Source organism: Oscarella lobularis, chromosome 13 (assembly GCF_947507565.1).
Source record: "Oscarella lobularis chromosome 13, ooOscLobu1.1, whole genome shotgun sequence".
Classification (NCBI taxonomy): Eukaryota; Metazoa; Porifera; class Homoscleromorpha; order Homosclerophorida; family Oscarellidae; genus Oscarella; species Oscarella lobularis.
The window spans coordinates 2,445,683-2,463,314 of NC_089187.1; the positions used below are offsets into that span (position 1 = coordinate 2,445,683).

Sequence of the window (17,632 nt, forward strand, 5' to 3'; positions counted from 1 at the left end):
ACGTTAAGGTCTTTTCTCTCGCGGTTCGCAAACCAAATGTAGAAGAAGGGCGACAGGGAACACGAAAATGGCGAGCGTTGGCACTCAGGACCCGCCGACTCTATCGATCGCGACGCGGACGACCCGTTTCGATCCCGAATTCGCGCGTATCGTCGCAATGGCGTCACCGCCCCGCGAAAAGAACAAATACACGCGCGACGAGATCACCGTGTGTCGCGTCGAGAAGCGAAACGGCGGATGGAAGTCGAACGACGCTTCGCCGCCCTTTCCGGGCTCGCTCGTCGAAGAAAAAGCTCGCGAATCGAACGAAGATGAAACGGAGCTCGAGGAAGGGGACGAATTCGATGCGGAGCGCGCGAACGCGTTGGAAAACGGCAGTTGCGCTGATTTCGATTCGGTAAGCTAATGAAATGCATGCATGGCTTCGTTTTCCAATGGGGGGACCCTTCTCTCTTTTTTTTGTCAAGATCGCTTTGGATGAGAATCAGTCGTTGTGTAGTCAACAGAGTCTTGAAAGTAAGGACTACTTGTCTAAGTGACTACCTCTGACCTTTGTCTCTATTGTGACCATTGTTCTGAGGTGGTTTAGACTGGTTTTTACTATAGTCCATTTTGTTGTTCTGTGAGAAAGGGGGCCCCTTTCTTTTATTAGCGTCTGCTAACGTTAGCTGCACGGGGAGCCATTCTCGTCTGAAGAGCGGTGATTGGGTGACCGAGCAGTTGGAAATGAGTAGGGAGTCATTGGTCTTCTGTTGCGTGAGGTTCGAAGAGAGAGAGAGAGAGAAGGACAGAATTATTTAATTCAATTAATCTTGGTCTCTCTTTCTAGTTCCAAAATGAAGCACGTTGTGCATTTTAACGTCAAAAAAGGTGACGTTATTGTATGGGAATTTGCGACGACTAAACGAAATTTGGGATTCGGTACGAAAACTAAATAAAAACGTGGGAGATATTCGAACGTTTCTTAGGCGTTCTCTTCGAATCCACTGTCGTTGAAGGGGACTCCGAGGAAGAAGACGGGGCAATAAAGGTTAGAGAAAATCAATATATGAAAGAATTGAACACGTCTCTCTCTCTCTTTATAGGGTCAAAATAGTTCAGATAAATGCGAGGACAATATTTTCCCTATATTGCCTGAATTCATTGTAAACAGTCACGTAAGTCCGATAATGGGAAGTCACATGGCTATCACCGATGGTGTCTACGTCATCACCTTCGATAACTCCTACTCCAAGTATAGGAGATTCGAAAAATTCGTTTCATTTTTTTTCTCGACGGCTTTTTTTCCTTAGATTTTTTTCAAAGGATTTGTTTTACAGAATCACGGCCCAACAGGCGAAAAATCAACTTCTCCCTCCTCCTACAAAAAATTAAAGCGACGATACATATATGATTAACTACTGCCCGTGTACAAAGTGACTTCGCGCTGATTACGTTCTTTAATCATTAGCACGAACGAAATTGAATTGAATTGAATAGAATAGTTTTCCCCGCATACAAAAAAACCCGGCGTCGAGATTTTAGTAGACTTTGTTGAAGGGATTATACGGATAATTCAGACTGACTGTCTTTGAAAATGCGCCGGTACGAGCAAACGGTGACATTGGCTCTTCCTGGGGCAATTTCCTAATAGAATAAGCATACGTAAGATTTGATGATTATATAAGTATTTTAATTTGGAATACCTGTAAACTCGTCTAGTCGTGGAGACCATGTGAGAGTCTACGTTTTGTCGTAGGGGATACGTCGCTGACCAGAGAACTTTTCCCGTGTATCCCGGTATATTTGGCCGGCTAATAAAGGATTGATACTCTCATAGGGTACGTGCTTTCAACAGTAGTATTACTTACTGGGCTATAGTCGTTGGTCTAGGCTTTTGAAGACGAATAGGCTTCTGGTTCAAAGTCGTGTAGAATCCGCCTTTCAGGTCAGTGGGATTATGACCCCTAGAGATGCACACGTTACCGGGGGAACGTTAGAGAGTTCAGTTGTCTAACATATAGCCAGGCATTGAACCGTTCTCCTTAGCACCCGATCTACTATAGAAGAAACCAGACAATGAATAGAATAGAGGTTGATACTAGTCTCCTTACAAGACAACTGTGTGAGGTCCCCTTCCGTATTGACCTATACGTGCCTGGGTGTAGTCCCACGGCCTGGCAACCGTCTAAAATAAACGGTAAACGGTTCGACTGTTAGGATTCTTCCCCCTTTAACCTGCCAGTCTTCTGGCGATGCTGCATAGCGTTTGATATTCAATCTCGTATCCACGGGGTCCGCTTTGGTCTCGTGGGCCATCGGTGGGCGGGGAGAGGGCGCCGTACGCCGGTGCCATCCGACGTCGTCGTTAGCGCTGCAGTTCGATCAAATTATAGCGTAGTTCTATTGGATTAGTCGTACGTACTCTTGATAGGATGTTTTGTACATGGCCTTGGTTGCTAACGAACTGTAGAGCGCTTTCAAATCAGCCTCCTCGTCCTGCACCTCATCGTCCCTCTAGAGACCAAAAGATTAAATGCCCGCTATAGAATTTAATTATTAGGCTATTACCTGATCGATCTGAGGAGTTGAAGATCGAGAATCTGCACCCCCACACATAGAATTTCCTCCTATATGCACTTCCCTTTATTATTTCTAACCGTTTGCTGGTTTCTCCTTGCGTATTCCCAAAGCCGGTGTCGCTGATTTGACGCGAGCTCGACCGCTCGTCGCCGGCATGGGACTCGATCGCGACGCCGCCCATCGAACCGTCGACGGCGGACGCGTGTCGATCGCGAGCGAGCGCATGCCCGTTACCGGATCGACAATGGGATTATCCTCGCGGTGCGGCGTCGGTATATTGGTTTGTTGTGGGGCGACGTTGACACCGCGGCCGCGTAGAGTGGGAAATTTGTTTGGACTGCGTCGCTCGTTTGATATGCTCGGCGATAGGCCGGCGTTTGCGTCCGAGCGGTAGAAGGTGCTAGATTTTGGTCGCGGACGAAGCGACGTGTCGACCATGGTCGCGTTATACACAAATCGGCGCTATGACGACCTTCGTTCCAGCTCGGGCGACATCACGTGCGGACGTCCGCGGCTCTAATGTAGTGGCCTCTGTTTGTATATGAGGAAAAAGAAATTATCTTGCGATATACACCGCTGTAGCAGTAATCCTTAGTAGATAACCTTACTCTAGTAAACCGAGCCACGTTTCTTGTTTCCGGAAACCGGTGGCACTCTTTTCGTCGTAAAAATCACGCGATAACTTAATCTAATGCACAGGCACGTGGTCTCTTTGACTCCACCCTTCAACCTGCCTTCAACCAGGGATATAGGAGAGATCTCCTATATTCCTGCTTCAACAACCAGTCGGCATTTTCTCTGTGATGGGAGACCGATTGAAAGAGTGCCTCATACCTGTTATGTCTAGGGCCGTAGACGCCGCGTCTAACCTTTTGAATCCTTCCTCGAACTTTGGGGATAAGCTCGTCGAAAAAGTATGCGTTACGTTTGAGCAAATGAGAGGAATCGAGGGAACATACAAAGAGAATAGCAAAAAGGCGGCTAGAGAGCTTTTTGAAATACTGATAAAGCGGCCGGAGAGTGTCTTCAATAAATTCTGCAAAGTTCTGGAGGAAGTAGAGCAAGGCCAGGATCTTCTTGATCTTATTAAAGGTAATTTTACACTCTTTTCAGTTTGACTTTCGTAAGGCATGCACTCATAGCGCAACAACAATCTTGGTAGAAGTCAAGTACCGCGGAGGAGGTTCCTAGTATGGATCACAGTGGTCATGACAAAGGAGAGGGAGACAACATTCGCCAGCAAATTAGTCGCCTGCAACGGAAATTCAAAACATCCAGCCGTCAAGAGATGGACGGCTGGCGTTGCAACAAGTATTACCATACTCTGCTGCAGTTGCAGTTGGCGTAGTGGTGGTGGTGGTGGTGGCTTCTGGAAACGGGCCGCTTGCTGTCAAAGCCTTATATTTCTTCAGGCTTTTTTCTTTGTAGTTTCTTGCACCGGGGGAGACGTCACTCGTACATAAAGACAGCGCCTCCTGTGACGTGGATATGATATGTGTCTGTTTTATGGGGCGTTTTATGGTGGCATGTACTGTACTGAGTCATGTACACGTGTGTATCCGGGCTCGTTTTACGCAACTTGAACGCAATGGCGAATGATCTAGTGTATCTTTGCTCTCCTCGAGACTGCAGCGACGTCAGGTTTGCTGCGATTGTATTTCTTGTCTCATAAATAGCCCGTCTTAGGTGTCGGCTCAAGGAAAACGACCTAGTGGATCGTTCCAGACGTACAGGGCCCTACGATAAGGAATGGCTTGCTATACCAATCGTCGCTTCAGCAGCACAAAACAAAGACGTGTCTCCCGACAGAATCACGCATTTCAATCTTCCCTCGTCGCCATCAAAATCCCCGCAAATTCGACTCAAAGAGAAACTCGACGCAATCGCAGCAAAAATCGACATTCCAACAATTTGGGAAATCCACGGCGACCTGATCCTCTTCCCACACGACTCCTTCCCCACCATCGATTGGAAATCACGCATGGGAACGCAAATCCTCAACATCATAAGCGAAATTTTCAAAATAAATCGAATCGGCACGAAACGACGAATAAAAGCCGGCGAATATCGTCAACCGAACGTCGAACTAATTCGAAGCGGCGATACAGGAGGCTGGGTCAAACACACAGACAATAAAATCGTCTACTGTTATGACGTCACTCGCTGTATGTTTTCACGTGGAAATATAACGGAGAAACTTTGGATTGGATCATTGGATTGCAGTGGGGAGACAGTCGTTGATCTTTTCGCGGGGATCGGCTACTTTACGTTGCCCTACTTAGTTCACGCGGGCGCGAGAGTCGTGCACGCGTGCGAGTGGAATCCAGACGCCGTTGAAGCGTTGAAACGAGGTCTAGCGGAAAACGGCGTCGCCGAACGATGTACCATTCATTTTGGAGACTGTAATGAGGTAAGATAATAGATGAAGTATTGAGGGTTCTATTTTCTTTTTCTTAGGTTGCGCCTATAGGAATTGCTAATCGGGTTAATCTAGGGCTTTTGCCGTCGAGTGAAGTCGGATGGCATGCTGCGTGTCGCTGTCTCGATTCTCGTACTGGCGGTTGGCTTCACGTTCACGGCAATGTGAATCTGTTACATAGACGCGTTTCTAAGTCGGATTCTGACGTGTCTTGGAAGTCAATTGATGATTGGTTGGATTTTGTTGTCAAATCATTTCACTCGCTTTTTGTCGAGGTGCATGGGTGTGAGTGGGACGTCGTGGGACGAAATGCGCGGAAGGTGAAGTCGTACGGACCGCATATACTTCACGTTGTCGCTGACATTCAGTGCAAACCAAAATGTATATAATATCGTATGCGGATACGTAGTTGTGACGTTTGACGTCACGTGTACGGCTGCATGTCTTGTGCGAACGACAGCACGGCTTCGAAACCATCAACGACAAGTACAGCAACACTAGAGAGTGGTAAAAACAGCTCTTTTTGTGAGGGCGAAGGTAAGGGGTCCCTTTCTTTATTGCAGACTTGCTTCGAGACGATTCGCCGGACGAAGTACAGTAGAATTATGTCGAGAACATCGAGCGAACTCAGTTTATGCATATTTAGGCGCTCATGGACGTGAGCCAGATGAGTCGCGAGGGAAGTCCCAAGCGAAGAACAAAATCGCCCTTTCGTCGAATTCTCATTTCTGTAGGAGGAAGACCGGATATTGTTTCTGGACGAAGAAGAGGAGGAGGACGCTTGCAAATACAACCGATTTGAATCCGAAAGAGGTCCCACCGTGGCCGACACGCCATCAACTCGCGGGCACACCCCTACGGAGGTCAAGAGAGAATCTAAGAATACGAAGAAAACATCGAAAGCGACCCGATGGTATATGATAAAGTAGACTCATATCTATAGTATTGAGTGCGACTTCTTATAGGTCTATAGAACGAGCAACTGAGGTCGTGCAGCTGCCACCCTGCGTTCCTCCGAATCAATATTATTCTTCCGGTGGTAGACCGGCGAATCCGTACGTCCGTTTCTATCCGTCGCATCAGTGGACTCATCCCCTGCCAAAGTATCGACCGCCTTTTTATTATCGGTGTCCGCCGCCGCCGCCGCCACCTTATCATCATCATCATCATACTCTTCGATATCCCAGTCCGGTGTCAGTTGGTACCGGGAGAGAGGGCTTGTTTTTTGCTCCGGTGAAGAGCAACAAGCCGGCGGCGGTGCTGCCTTTACCGTTGCCTGTTCCTGTTGCCAGAAAGCGGGTGCAAGCCCAGCCATCATCGGTGGAGCCAACAGCTCCAGCCCAGACTTCGCCGGCTCCGGCTCAGACTTCATCGGTTCAGACTTTGCCGGTTCAGACTCCGCCGGTTCAGACGCGCACTCGGCGTACTGAGCTAAAGACGACGAAAAAAATTAAACCGATTGTGTTTGATGAAGAGGCAAGTCTGCTGGATTCAATAGTGTGACTTGCTTATCAATATGTATCTCTTCTTTACAGGTATCTGACAAAGAGGCAAGGAGCCAAAAGAAATCTTCTTGTGGCTACTATCTTGCAGCTAATTCGCAGTCCAAAATTGTCATATCGAATCTTGCCAGGCATGTGACACGTTTGAAACTAATGGAATTGATGAAGGATATTGGTCCAGTCAAAGTATTTAATTACTTAATTAAAAAACTTCTCGAGTGTTCTACGTAGAGTTTTGATATGGACGTGGGTCGGAGTGAAGTATCAAAGAAAGCCGTTGTAGCGTTTCACAACCCCAAACACGCTCTTGCCTGTCGAAGAAGATATGACAGGTTTGTAGAGAAAAGAGTAAAGATATGCTAGTAACTTGCATTTTATTCTCAGAGAATTTCTGGAAGGACAGCGTGTCAGTGTTCATTTTGGCAGTCAAGAGTAATAAAAGTTTCAACTTTGGTTAGGTAAGAGTCTTTATTTTTTTTCTGTTCTGATGAGATAAATCATAAATGTTGACTTTATTATTGACATAATTGAAATTTGGCGGTTTTCGTTCCCACGTGTGGGAACCAATATAATAAGGTGATTTGAATATAATCAGGAAGTCGTCTCTGACGACATACTCGTGTGATGATGACATCAATTTTAAAAGCCCCGATCCCGTATGTGCGAGAGATGGACGACGATCGCACGCGAAATCTCGCAAACGATCTCTGCCGTCTCTACATCGCCCACGCGCTGCGCAAAAAAGGCTGCACGGACTCGATCCCGTCGTCGATGGACCGCCGAGCGACTTCAAACGCGCGAACCGACGCCGTTTTCGATCGCCTTCGCGAACTCGCGGACGCATTCGAAGAGCACAACCCGCGCGCATTCGAGGAAATGTGCGCGGCACTGCGCATCAACGCGGTGACCGTCTACGCGAACTTCGTCGACGTCGCAAGCGATCTTTTCTCGGACGGAATCCGATGGGGTCGCGTTGTCGCGCTCTACGCATTCAGCGGCGCTCTCGCCGTCGAATGCGCGCGACGCGACTTGAAAGACTACGTCGCTAGCGTCAACAAGTGGGCGTCCGAATTCGTCGACGAGAATCTCGTTGAATGGATTGGAGCGAACGGAGGATGGGTGAGAAAGAGGGGGGGATAGCCCTTTGACATCGATATAGTGTCGCGTTCACACTAGTTGTAGCCAAAAGGGGTACTGTACTAGGGGAGGAAGTCCATGTGTTGGTTCCCATTCTCTAGCAAGGTCGCATGTGATTAGGGGGTCAAAATTAGATACATATATATTTTTTCCCATGGAGTCGCCGTAGAGTTTTTTATAGTCTCTCTTCTTAGGGGGTCAAAATTAGATACATATATATATTTTCCCATGGAGTCGCCGTATAGTTTTTTATAGTCTCTCTTCTCTTAGGATGGGTTTTTGAGGTACTATAGTCGAAGAGGGAGGCAGGATGCGCAAGAGGATATACAGTGGCGGCGAATTGGTTATGGTGCGCTTGCGGCTGGAGGATTGGCGCTCGCTGCTTGGTTAATGGGTAAGTAAGTCTGCCCGATTAAATAGATTTTATATCATGGAATTTTGACACTCCGTGTGACGAAATTAACTACGTAAGCATAACGTGACGATATAAACAAATAAACGAAAAGGGGAGCATTAAAACGGAAGATCAAAGGACAGTGCTATTCAAATTGGCGTGAATTTTCTGAACCAACGCATTCGTTTTCGTCATTTCCGTCGTCAAAACGTCATAGTCATCATCATCAATATGAACAAGTCCATCTGAGAGAAAAGAACAGGTAAGAAAATTATATAAATAACATATAAATTTACAATTTGAATCCTCGCCGTCTGGCCACCTTCCGGTGGCCGGTTCATCGGCCCATTGCCACCAATGATACCCCACAACGTAATGCTGATCAGCTAGCATTTTAGCATAAGCACTAAAAGCAGCCGCGCGTTCCGTCTGATTAACATAGGGATGATTTGCTCGAGCGCCTCGCGTATTCGGCAAATTCGAATCCAAAGCGGTGAAGGAAAATTCGCCGACTATAACCGGTTTCCCAGTGAATTGATGTATCTGGTAGAGATCCCCAACATTAGGCAAATCCGAATACATGTGCTGGTCGATCCAGTCGACATAGGGCGCGCTTGCTAGGAGCGCCGGCGCGTTCGACGACCCAAATCTCATACCTAATATCATGTGATTCGTATCATATGTTCGTATCGCGGCGCTGGATAAATTAAAGTATTGCGTGGCGAAGACATAGAGAAAGGCGTCGCGATCTTTCGCGTAACGCGTCGCATTCAAAGTCTTATCCTTTAAATGATTTTCCACGTTGTCGAATGACGTCGCGTTGATGTTCCACGCCACGTCGAGATTTTGAATATTTTTATATGTTTCCTCGAGATAGGCGACGGCGCGTTGACGTCCGGCGGCTTCGACGTTCATCGTCAAATATTCGGCGAGAAAATCTTGTCCGAAATCGAATTCGTTATCGAGTTGCCAACCGATGAGATTCGTGTCGTTGGCGCGCGGTGCGACTTCGTTTTCGGCGATTGCGAACATTTGCTCGCGCATTTGCTCGCCGAAAACGTCGCCCATTGTACTGTGATTAAACCACGTTGTGCCTATGTCGAGTAGATGACAGTAGAAGAGCTCAGGCTGTTTTTCCATTAGAGTCGCGCTCCAGCCACTGACCGTATTAAAATTCCACTTAAGAAGTCGATTTTTCGTGTTCTCCGACCACGCGCTTTCCGATCCGTATCGCGCCATCGTCGACTGATAATAGGGCGATAGTTTTAGAGCGGGAGCGTAGGAGAGCGTGTCTCCGCAATTGGGATATTGCTTCTTACACGTCGAACTCTCTCTTCCGCCGACGCCGTCATCGGCGCCGCCGTTGTTCGCGTGATTGACGCCGATTGTCATGAAGCGTTTCGCGTTCCGCGTCACCCACCAGGTGCCGTTCATGTCCTGCGTGACTCGAGGGAATTTCGATGGGGGTTCCGACGTCAATACATAGGCAATGATTTTTAATTTTTTGTATCCTGCCTCTTCTGCTTGACGTATGCCTTTTTGTGTAGCGCAGCTGAAGTGGTCGTGCATAGTGGCGCTGTAATAGAGATAGAGCGGAGCAACGCTGTCTTCTGGGTGACCTGTATTGGTTTTATAGGCGTAGCCAGCTTGATACAGCTTGCTGTAGCCAGTGGAATTAAATTCTTCGTCTGACAGAACGTGATCGTTGAGGGAGGAGTCGTAATAGACGAAAAGAGGTATCGTTCCTAGAGTCAAATTGTTTATTTTCTTATCTAGATATCAGTGAGTGTCATGGGGACCTTCTTCTGGATTCGTCATTACGTATCCTTCGCGACGAACGAAGAGGTAGTCCCACGAGTCAATTGTATTCACTTCGAATACAGCTTTCGTTGTCACGTAGTTGTCCTGTGTTGGAGTGGGAACGTTGCTTCTCCAGTAGAGTAAGTTCAGTGGGACGACGTCTGCTGACACACCGGTCATCATGAAGCAGAGGATCGAGAGCAGAGGAATACAAAGAGACATGACGATGGAGACGGAGTCACGTGAGCACGTAAGAATACATTTATTTCATTAAAAAATAAATACAAAAAATCACTCTTGGGGTGTAGCTTCTTCATTAAAATCTAAAAGAAAATTAGTGTAATCTAGCAGGAGCAGAGGCGTTTTAACTTGAGAGCTCTGAGCTCTCAGAGTTGGTGGGGTGAACTATAAAATCACATAAAAAGCCTTCATACGAACGAGACTAACCAATCATCACAGATAAACTAAAGAGTTCTATACGTACAGTATTTTAAATACCTGTGTGAGACTCCAGTTGGATTGAATTTCAATTAACTAAAAACAAATTATGTTAATCCAAAATATTCACGTGTCGTTTTTTCTTTAGGGGATAAGTAATCGTAGTCAGAATCACGAAAAACATCAGCGTCTAATCACTCAGTACAGGTCTGTGTGTTGTTCATCAGACGATCTCTCGTAGGGGGGCCCCCGCATCGACTATTGATGGCTCACCTTGGTTGGTGTTAGGAACATTCCATAAGTCCTAAAGGAAGTCAGTGTAAGATTTTTTTGATACGAAAATGCTAAGTGTTTCTAAAGGGGCCTCAGTCGCGTTTAAAAGAAGTTTTCTCCACGAAAGCGTAAGACATATGCTTGTCTAAGTATTTTCATCAGGGGCAATAGGAGCAGACGCTAGAACCGTCGGAACCTTACCTCGTGCGCTTCACGTGACTCTTGGCGCGTCTTGCGCATGCTTTCGTTGCAGCTCCCGTAAACGTTCTCCCGCCTTCTTATTTTTCCCCCGATTTTCTACTCAATGCGAGAGCGAAAAAGCGCTAATGGACGACGTTGGAAATGAGCGGAAACGGATTGCAGTCTACAGGAAGATCGCATCGTAAGACAATAGGTGAAAATCTCGCCTCGAAAATCACCTCAAAAAGCAGACGAACGTCACCTGCAGCAGTCGAAATTGCTTTGGAGTCATTAGCAATTCGAATCGTGGTAAGAAGAACCGAAAAGAGAGGAGAGAAGGCCCCCTCGAGGGGGAATCATTATCGACTCTTGTTTTCTCAAGGACGACATCAAGAGTTCGAGTAAAGCGCTCCAAAAAGCCGCAATCGACGCCGCAATCGACTTCGCTACGGCATCGACCGAAGAAACGAACGCCGCTTCTATAATCGAAGGCACGCCCACGCAGTACATTATGAATATTTTGAGATTTTTTTATTTTCAGCCATTTGCTCTACGATATTAACGACCGTCGACGAAACGGTGTGCACCGGCGCACTTCGATGTCTCTCAAAACAGTCCATTGTACCGCACTACATAGAATGCCAGGTACACTATGAATTATTATTATTGATTTATTGATTTTCTGAGGGGATCTCGTCTTAGATATCTTTGATTCTTGGAAGTGTTGAGCAAGGCATGTCCGGTTTTAGTTCGGCCGGACAGGTCATTTTCTATGCGTTGAAGACGCTGTTGAAGCTTCTCGATCAAGTTCCTATTGAAATGGAGAATTGCGTCGTTCGTTGGAATCAACTCGTCTATCCCTATCTTCTCGCCAATGACGCGAATGTGAGAGGAGATTGAAATTGAGATTTTATTGCTATCTCTTGGTTCCAGATATCGAAGCTGGCTTTGGAAATTTTTCGACGCAGTTTGCCGTTCAAAGTGGAGAAATTGTTGGAGACTTTTGTACCTGATCTCAAACAGGTAAATAAATAAATAATTCTCAACAGGTACATGTATGAAGTGAACCTCTCTTTAGGTATTGCTACCTGAAATGAAAAAGGCGTTTACAGTGAGAGCCAAGTACGTATTGCAAGTGTGGGGAAATTGTATTGACCTCCTTGGATCAGTTAGTATAATATATATTATTGATTTCTTCTTCTATATGTCCTTGTTTAGCTTACTCATGAGGGATCGCTGATAAATGATCTGCTAAAGATAGTTGAGATGGTAGCACGGAAACATTTATTTAATTGATTAATTATTTAATTGATTAAGGGTTTTCGGTGTACTGATTCTGGTGTTTGTGCGGCTGCCTATCGAGCGTGGTCTCATCTTATCAGAGCCTTTGCTTTATCTCCAGGTACCATTAATTGAATACTTATAAATTAATTTTGGATTTTTTTTCTATAGCTGCTATTGGAAATGTGAAACATCTCAATTTGCTTCTGGCTCCGCTGGTGCGTGCTAGAGACGTCACTCTAAAAGTTAGACAAGTTCTTTTATATTAGGAAAAAGATATCTATAGGAAATCCGAAGAGACACTCGACGCCAAAATCGAAGCGTGGCGTCTACTCGTAAAATCACTCGCACCAAACCAAAACCAACATTTGAAAAAGGTAAAAAAATTAGAATTTTTTTCTCATTGAGCGAACACCTTTTCCCATTAGGTCTTCCGTGGATTTTTGAACTTCTGCTTCGGTTCCAGCGTTCCCATCAGCAAGACGTCGCGCGACGGAGAAGACGAAGAAGAGTCGCCAAGTCTTCTCAATCCACGTCAATCGAACGCGACTCGCCGCGTGGAAAAACTCGGTTCGACGACGAAAAAATCCAGCGAAACATTACCCTTCTACGCCAAACGCATCTCGGCGGGCGTCGACGTTTTCACGACGACAATCGCGAAGTTAGACAACGATGAAACCCTCGCCGAATTCCTCGCAATTATCGCCTGGCTTCGCGAGGAGAATCGCGTCTCGACGGATCGTTTCATTGGCGCGTGGAAAGCGTTTTTCTCCTCGCTCGTCGTTCGACCGTCGTTTGAAGTCGTCGACGTCGTTTTCGCCGCGCTCGCCGCGTTGAAATTGATGGGCGGAGACGCGGCGAGCCGATTGATCGTTATCGGGAATCTCTCTGCACTTCCGTGGGAATCCTTCGTCGAAATCTCGGTCTCCTATCGATCGTTTTGCTCTAAGACCTTCCTAACGCCAATTCGACTTCTCGTGAAACTACTTCTATTGGAGTTCTCCTATGTTGATGCTGATGGACTTCTATCTGTCTACAGTCGTCTCGTCAGCGTCGGAACGATTGGCGTCGAAGCGCTCGGCTTTGTCGACTTCGTTCTCGATCAAATCAATGTCGTTGATAGCGATCTCGATGCCAAGTTGTGGATTATCGTCGTCGAGCAACTTCTCGCTTATTTCGACGCCGGTCGAGACGTCAATGAAGGGACGCTCTTCAAGCCGGATTTCTCGACGTGCTTCAAGGCGATTTTACTGCCGTTTGAGTTGGGTTTGTTCGCCGAGAGGGACGTCGATACGCGCGCGGCGTTTGTGCGGGTCTGGTCGTCGTTGTGGCGCGCTTTCGTCGCTGTCGCCCCCGCGGGCGGCGACTCGTTAATCGATCAAGTGTTATCGAGACGTTTGATGTCGACCGCGCGGGGCGTTGCGACTCTCTGCGCGCTCGCGCCGACTATCATCGAAGGCGCGCGACATCTCGAACGCGAAGTCGTGTTGGACTTTTTGACTCGTCTCATCGACGCCGTAGTGACGCGACAAATCAACGACGATTGTCTCGCCAACGTGCGCTCGACTCTCGTTCATTTTTTCGGTCGAGTCCGCGTCACCAACGGAGAAATCGTCTCGAAATTATTTTCGACGTTGAATCGCGCTTTTACGCACGTCGTCTCGTCGTCCGATTCCTTCTGGGAAGCACTGCGATCGTTTGCGCGACGAAACGGCAACCAAGGCGTCGTTCTACTCGAGCCCCTCGTCGAAACGGCGGCACATCATCCCGAAAAGGACGTCGTATCAAAAGTGCGCTATTTTCAAAAGCTCTTTCCGCAGCTGAGCAAATCGCAAGGCAATGATCCTCACAACGGCTTTCTTCCGCGAAGACAACAACAGTCGATCGTAAAAGTTACCCTACAGGAACCCTATAAGGTTCCTCGAGCGAGACGGAAACTGAGTTTACCGGACGAAGTTTCGCCGCCCAAGAGGAAGAATACGGAAACGGACGGCGAAAGGTTAGTCATAGTTTCCATCTAGATCAATAATTATAATTTGATTTTTAGTGCTTTGCCGGAAGTCGGCGATTTGCAAGACACTTCGAATGGTTCCGTCATTTCGTCGCCGCGCTCCGTAAATACGAGACAACCGGCGGAGCGAACGCCGTTGAGGCGTCGACGAGCGTCGAATCATCGTTACAGCTACATGTTGTCGTCGCCACGACAACAATCCCTTCTTCTGAGTCCGCCGAAGTCTTCGAAGGTATTGCCGTCTCCGCCGTCGACGCCTAAAAGTCGGGAATCGCCGCCTGGGATATTGAAGAAGGTTCATTCGACTAAGACGTTTCCGTCGCCGCCGTCGGTGCGATTGACAGCGGCGGATGAGCGTTTTCTGGGCAATGACTAATTTGTTTTTTTGTTCTTAGGGTCGTCGCGTTACTTTTGCGATACCTCAAAGTCCTACGAAGGAGCTGAAAGAGCTGGGGGATAGGAGAACAGTTAATGAGGTTTGTACGGGGGGGATATCATTGTTTTTACACGTGAGTATTATTACTAGGTTGCTACTGAAAATGAAGAAGATTTGAATCTACCTGTGTTTCCTTTGCTGATTGATTGCCGGGTGCCTATAGACGAAATTCTACCGTCGCTGTTTCCTTCTGGAAGGTTTGGAATCTACTAATTAATTAGTTATTTAATTAATTAAGGCTTTTTTTCTACTAGTTTTCGTGGTTTGGCGCAGTTGATTCGCTCGAGAGGAATAAGCACCATAGGCGATCTATGCAAGTGCTCCAAAGCCGACGTTCGTCGTCTCCCCATCAAACAACCCAAAATCCAAACGGTAATAAAAGAACTCAAATGTTTCCAAACCAAGGCAAGTCTGAACAAAACGCAAATAAATCAATAATTATACTAAGATTCCCAGCTTGAAAAACTACCGCGTCCCTCATTCAATCTCCTCGAAGAAAACCACGTAAACTCGCCGGAAATGTCACCCGAATTCCCTCGCAACAGAGGACTGAAAACAACCCCAAGTAAGCGGGATTCCCTCGCGGTGACCCCCCCAGCCCAAGCCATCAGGCAACTGATGACGTCAATTGACGCTGCTTCCGTGCACGATCTTCGCGCTATTCCGTCCGATGACGTCTCGTCGATGGTACGCGATTTGCAGTTCGTTACCAAGGTGTTGCTCAATTTGAAGCAGAGTTAGTGTAATAGGAAGCGAAAATGATTGGAGTTTTATTATTTCAAAATGCCTCATACTTCCATAGATTCAATCGAGTATCTAAGTCTATTTGATTTTTGTTGACTTTCTTTGGGCGGCTTCGCCAGATAGTCTAAGATGCCTTCTATTCTTCTCAATTGATGATAAACGTGTACCTGTGTACGTAAAATTGATTATTGGATAGATAGAGATTAGGGGGGCACCTTTTCCGTTACGCTTCCGTGAAGCCGAACGATGACGTCCCTCGCTTTGGGGTCGAGCATTAGTTGGGCGAAATGGGCATCAAGAACCAACCCTATCCACGTTGTTGCCTATTATAGTGATATTTGAGTGGGGGAACGTTGTGTGAGTCTATGTTCTCCTACCTCAAGTTCACTTAGAAATGATAGAGATGGCTCTGTCTCTTCGGGCTTTAAAACTTCAAGAAAACTTTTGAGAAGATCCTTGAAAATTAATAATTAAGTGTAAGTTGATTAATAATAATGTGTGCCGTCGTCGTACCAGAGCGGCTTTAAAGGAGAGATTTCGTAAGGCACTTCTCATTGTATAATCGTTAAACGGTTTCTTTAAAATCAATGACCTGAAAACGAAATCAATAAGTAATATATATGTTTAGAGTGTCCTCACAGAAGTTCATCTCTTTTACAGTTGTCGTTGTTGAGAGCGAGTTTCAAACATTCCACAATAGCTACCTCCTCCAAATCGACGTCATCTCTTCGCAGGACAGCCTTTAGCACATCCTAATACATATGACGTCATCAGCAGGGAATATATCATCAAGTCAATTCCCTACCTCGTCTTTGCAACGAACGGCGGCTTTAACAATAACGGTATACAAACTAGAATTTTAGAGGAAATTTACACAGGTGTTCTGGGAGGAGGGATGGGGGATGGTCACCTTGGCGATACATCTGATACAGATATCATATCTAAAAGAGAAGAACGCGGCCAAAACGACTCGTCTTCCTTCAGTCGCAACGCCGTCTGAGTGAGAACGTATTGCGCTACGACTGGATCCAGTATCAATGCGTCACTTTCTTCGTCCATCTGCGCGAGGGGGAGAAGTATCAAGCGAAGGAGGGATTGGGGGGCAAAAGATAGCGCACTTTGTCGGCGGTCGCTTTGCTACGCCGCTTCTTCCGCAGTCGTTTGTTCCGCGCTTCGGAGTCCAGGTATTCGTGTAGTTTTCCTTGATTCATGGCCAAGCGGCCTTCGCTGTACAAGGCAGTGAACTGGGCCTCGTCTGGACACTAAAGAATACGCGTGAGTCTATTTTTGAAGTATGGGGATAGGGGGCTTTGGTACTGTGGCTAGTCTTTGAGCCCATCGTCGCTCTGCGTCTCGATGCTGCTCCGTTTTCGATAGGAAGGAGTGTAGGTTCGGAAAGGTGACTGGTGGCTTTGATGAAGATCTGTGGAGGATGTTAGAGAGGGGGGAAGACGTCTATTTTGCTCGTTCTAACTCGTTCGTTTGATGGCATCTCTTCACGATATCCAGCGTGGACGATTCCGCCGAATTTGAGATTGGAAAAACGAATAGTTCGGATAGAATAGCAATGGCAATGTAGCCAGGGAAACAAGTCATCTAATTCAAGCACACCATGAGGAAAAATCAAAACATAAGGTAATAATTATTATTACGTGAAGTTCGATATTTTCATCATCGCAAAAACTTTTCATAGGTACATTTCGCTTATTTTTGAGCGTGCCGCTTTTGACGTCAACAACGTGCAAAGTGGCTAGAAACCAACGTTGCTACAATTCCCATAGAATCAATGAGTTTTCCCGGTACCTGAGAGGATGGTCTCAGTGCTCATGCCTGCAGTGAGAACTGCTACACATGTGGAGTCGATTGAACAGAGAACAACGCCCTGAATTCAATAGATTAATATCCCTGCTCACAACTGGCCAGGTCTTACCTTCACTCCTCCTTCAATCTCCGTCACTTTTGTAGATGTTGCGCTGCCGTCTTCAGTTAGAAAATTCTTCCAAATGGAACCGTCATCATCTGCGTGGGATTGCGTCAAAAAAAACGTAAGCAATATTGATTTATTTTACAGTAGCATAGAAGGTGATCTGATGTTAGGCAGCATGCTCGAAGGGCCTGTTCAAAGATGATACAGATAGGTATCTCTTGGAGAAATATAAGGAGGAATGCTTACGCCGGCATTCACTGGTTCTTCGATAAGTACGTTAGCATCGCATTCCCATTCCTTCTTATTCAGTATCAATACAGCCACGGTGACGTCAGTTAAGCATTTCTTAATTGAAATATTTAGTTTTGTTTTTATCAAGAGTCATATGCCGTACCTGGACGACATATAACCGCCCTCCAGAATCGATCCCCGTCCACAGAACGCGACTATCCAAACGACTAGAAAAAAAAGGCAATGAAGAAACTAGAATTGATTTTGAAATTTCAATGTTAACACCTTTGTTTTTTT

The 17,632-nt window shown here is 46.5% G+C and overlaps 8 protein-coding genes and 1 long non-coding RNA gene across 9 annotated transcripts; 5 read left to right on the plus strand and 4 right to left on the minus strand.

Moving 5' to 3' along the window:
* The first annotated feature begins 1 nt into the window (after nucleotide 1).
* LOC136194790 (FYVE and coiled-coil domain-containing protein 1-like) lies at nucleotides 2-4,389 on the plus strand. The gene is made up of 11 exons (XM_065984036.1): nucleotides 2-397; nucleotides 468-516; nucleotides 653-761; nucleotides 830-921; nucleotides 969-1,030; nucleotides 1,086-1,234; nucleotides 1,293-1,644; nucleotides 1,702-1,820; nucleotides 1,873-3,654; nucleotides 3,705-4,203; nucleotides 4,249-4,389. The coding sequence occupies exons 1-7, from the start codon at nucleotides 68-70 to the stop codon at nucleotides 1,372-1,374; spliced, it is 873 nt and encodes a 290-aa protein (XP_065840108.1). The 5' UTR covers nucleotides 2-67; the 3' UTR covers nucleotides 1,375-1,644; nucleotides 1,702-1,820; nucleotides 1,873-3,654; nucleotides 3,705-4,203; nucleotides 4,249-4,389.
* LOC136194788 (protein SPMIP7-like) lies at nucleotides 1,108-3,046 on the minus strand. Its single transcript, XM_065984034.1, has 9 exons — nucleotides 2,640-3,046; nucleotides 2,551-2,582; nucleotides 2,405-2,496; nucleotides 2,218-2,353; nucleotides 2,094-2,167; nucleotides 1,998-2,039; nucleotides 1,851-1,946; nucleotides 1,686-1,793; nucleotides 1,108-1,626 (listed from the first exon to the last, which is right to left on the minus strand). Exons 1-9 carry the CDS (start codon nucleotides 2,998-3,000, stop codon nucleotides 1,521-1,523), a joined length of 1,047 nt encoding a protein of 348 aa, XP_065840106.1. The 5' UTR covers nucleotides 3,001-3,046; the 3' UTR covers nucleotides 1,108-1,520.
* LOC136194897 (tRNA wybutosine-synthesizing protein 2 homolog) lies at nucleotides 4,106-5,305 on the plus strand. The gene is made up of 4 exons (XM_065984148.1): nucleotides 4,106-4,203; nucleotides 4,249-4,972; nucleotides 5,020-5,113; nucleotides 5,163-5,305. The coding sequence occupies exons 1-4, from the start codon at nucleotides 4,106-4,108 to the stop codon at nucleotides 5,303-5,305; spliced, it is 1,059 nt and encodes a 352-aa protein (XP_065840220.1).
* LOC136194787 (uncharacterized) lies at nucleotides 5,275-7,114 on the plus strand. The gene is made up of 8 exons (XM_065984032.1): nucleotides 5,275-5,488; nucleotides 5,545-5,573; nucleotides 5,628-5,658; nucleotides 5,714-5,894; nucleotides 5,947-6,457; nucleotides 6,517-6,669; nucleotides 6,715-6,815; nucleotides 6,868-7,114. Exons 1-8 carry the CDS (start codon nucleotides 5,422-5,424, stop codon nucleotides 6,917-6,919), a joined length of 1,125 nt encoding a protein of 374 aa, XP_065840104.1. The 5' UTR covers nucleotides 5,275-5,421; the 3' UTR covers nucleotides 6,920-7,114.
* Nucleotides 7,115-7,152: 38 nt separating this feature from the next.
* On the plus strand, nucleotides 7,153-7,623 carry LOC136194898 (bcl-2-like protein 1). Its single transcript, XM_065984149.1, has one exon. The coding sequence runs from the start codon at nucleotides 7,153-7,155 to the stop codon at nucleotides 7,621-7,623; it is 471 nt and encodes a 156-aa protein (XP_065840221.1).
* Nucleotides 7,624-8,020: 397 nt separating this feature from the next.
* Nucleotides 8,021-10,051, minus strand: LOC136194783 (beta-agarase B-like). The gene is made up of 3 exons (XM_065984029.1): nucleotides 9,814-10,051; nucleotides 8,311-9,759; nucleotides 8,021-8,259 (listed from the first exon to the last, which is right to left on the minus strand). The coding sequence occupies exons 1-3, from the start codon at nucleotides 10,034-10,036 to the stop codon at nucleotides 8,147-8,149; spliced, it is 1,785 nt and encodes a 594-aa protein (XP_065840101.1). The 5' UTR covers nucleotides 10,037-10,051; the 3' UTR covers nucleotides 8,021-8,146.
* Nucleotides 10,052-10,061: 10 nt separating this feature from the next.
* Nucleotides 10,062-10,720, minus strand: LOC136194791 (uncharacterized). Its single transcript, XR_010671714.1, has 2 exons — nucleotides 10,526-10,720; nucleotides 10,062-10,348 (listed from the first exon to the last, which is right to left on the minus strand). It is a non-coding gene; the product is annotated as an uncharacterized lncRNA (long non-coding RNA).
* Nucleotides 10,721-10,778: 58 nt separating this feature from the next.
* On the plus strand, nucleotides 10,779-15,351 carry LOC136194781 (telomere-associated protein RIF1-like). Its single transcript, XM_065984026.1, has 17 exons — nucleotides 10,779-10,907; nucleotides 10,957-11,014; nucleotides 11,088-11,196; nucleotides 11,247-11,350; nucleotides 11,408-11,590; nucleotides 11,639-11,728; nucleotides 11,784-11,873; nucleotides 11,924-11,974; nucleotides 12,023-12,107; nucleotides 12,158-12,204; nucleotides 12,256-12,363; nucleotides 12,415-13,985; nucleotides 14,034-14,328; nucleotides 14,393-14,473; nucleotides 14,524-14,630; nucleotides 14,688-14,838; nucleotides 14,890-15,351. The coding sequence occupies exons 1-17, from the start codon at nucleotides 10,852-10,854 to the stop codon at nucleotides 15,172-15,174; spliced, it is 3,471 nt and encodes a 1,156-aa protein (XP_065840098.1). The 5' UTR covers nucleotides 10,779-10,851; the 3' UTR covers nucleotides 15,175-15,351.
* On the minus strand, nucleotides 15,183-17,626 carry LOC136194789 (nucleolar protein 11-like). Its single transcript, XM_065984035.1, has 17 exons — nucleotides 17,621-17,626; nucleotides 17,499-17,562; nucleotides 17,351-17,449; nucleotides 17,247-17,292; nucleotides 17,108-17,196; nucleotides 16,981-17,059; nucleotides 16,830-16,927; nucleotides 16,652-16,773; nucleotides 16,495-16,600; nucleotides 16,296-16,439; nucleotides 16,088-16,236; nucleotides 15,983-16,028; nucleotides 15,817-15,929; nucleotides 15,691-15,769; nucleotides 15,555-15,632; nucleotides 15,393-15,500; nucleotides 15,183-15,344 (listed from the first exon to the last, which is right to left on the minus strand). The coding sequence occupies exons 6-17, from the start codon at nucleotides 17,003-17,005 to the stop codon at nucleotides 15,222-15,224; spliced, it is 1,191 nt and encodes a 396-aa protein (XP_065840107.1). The 5' UTR covers nucleotides 17,006-17,059; nucleotides 17,108-17,196; nucleotides 17,247-17,292; nucleotides 17,351-17,449; nucleotides 17,499-17,562; nucleotides 17,621-17,626; the 3' UTR covers nucleotides 15,183-15,221.
* Between the last annotated feature and the right edge of the window lie 6 nt (nucleotides 17,627-17,632).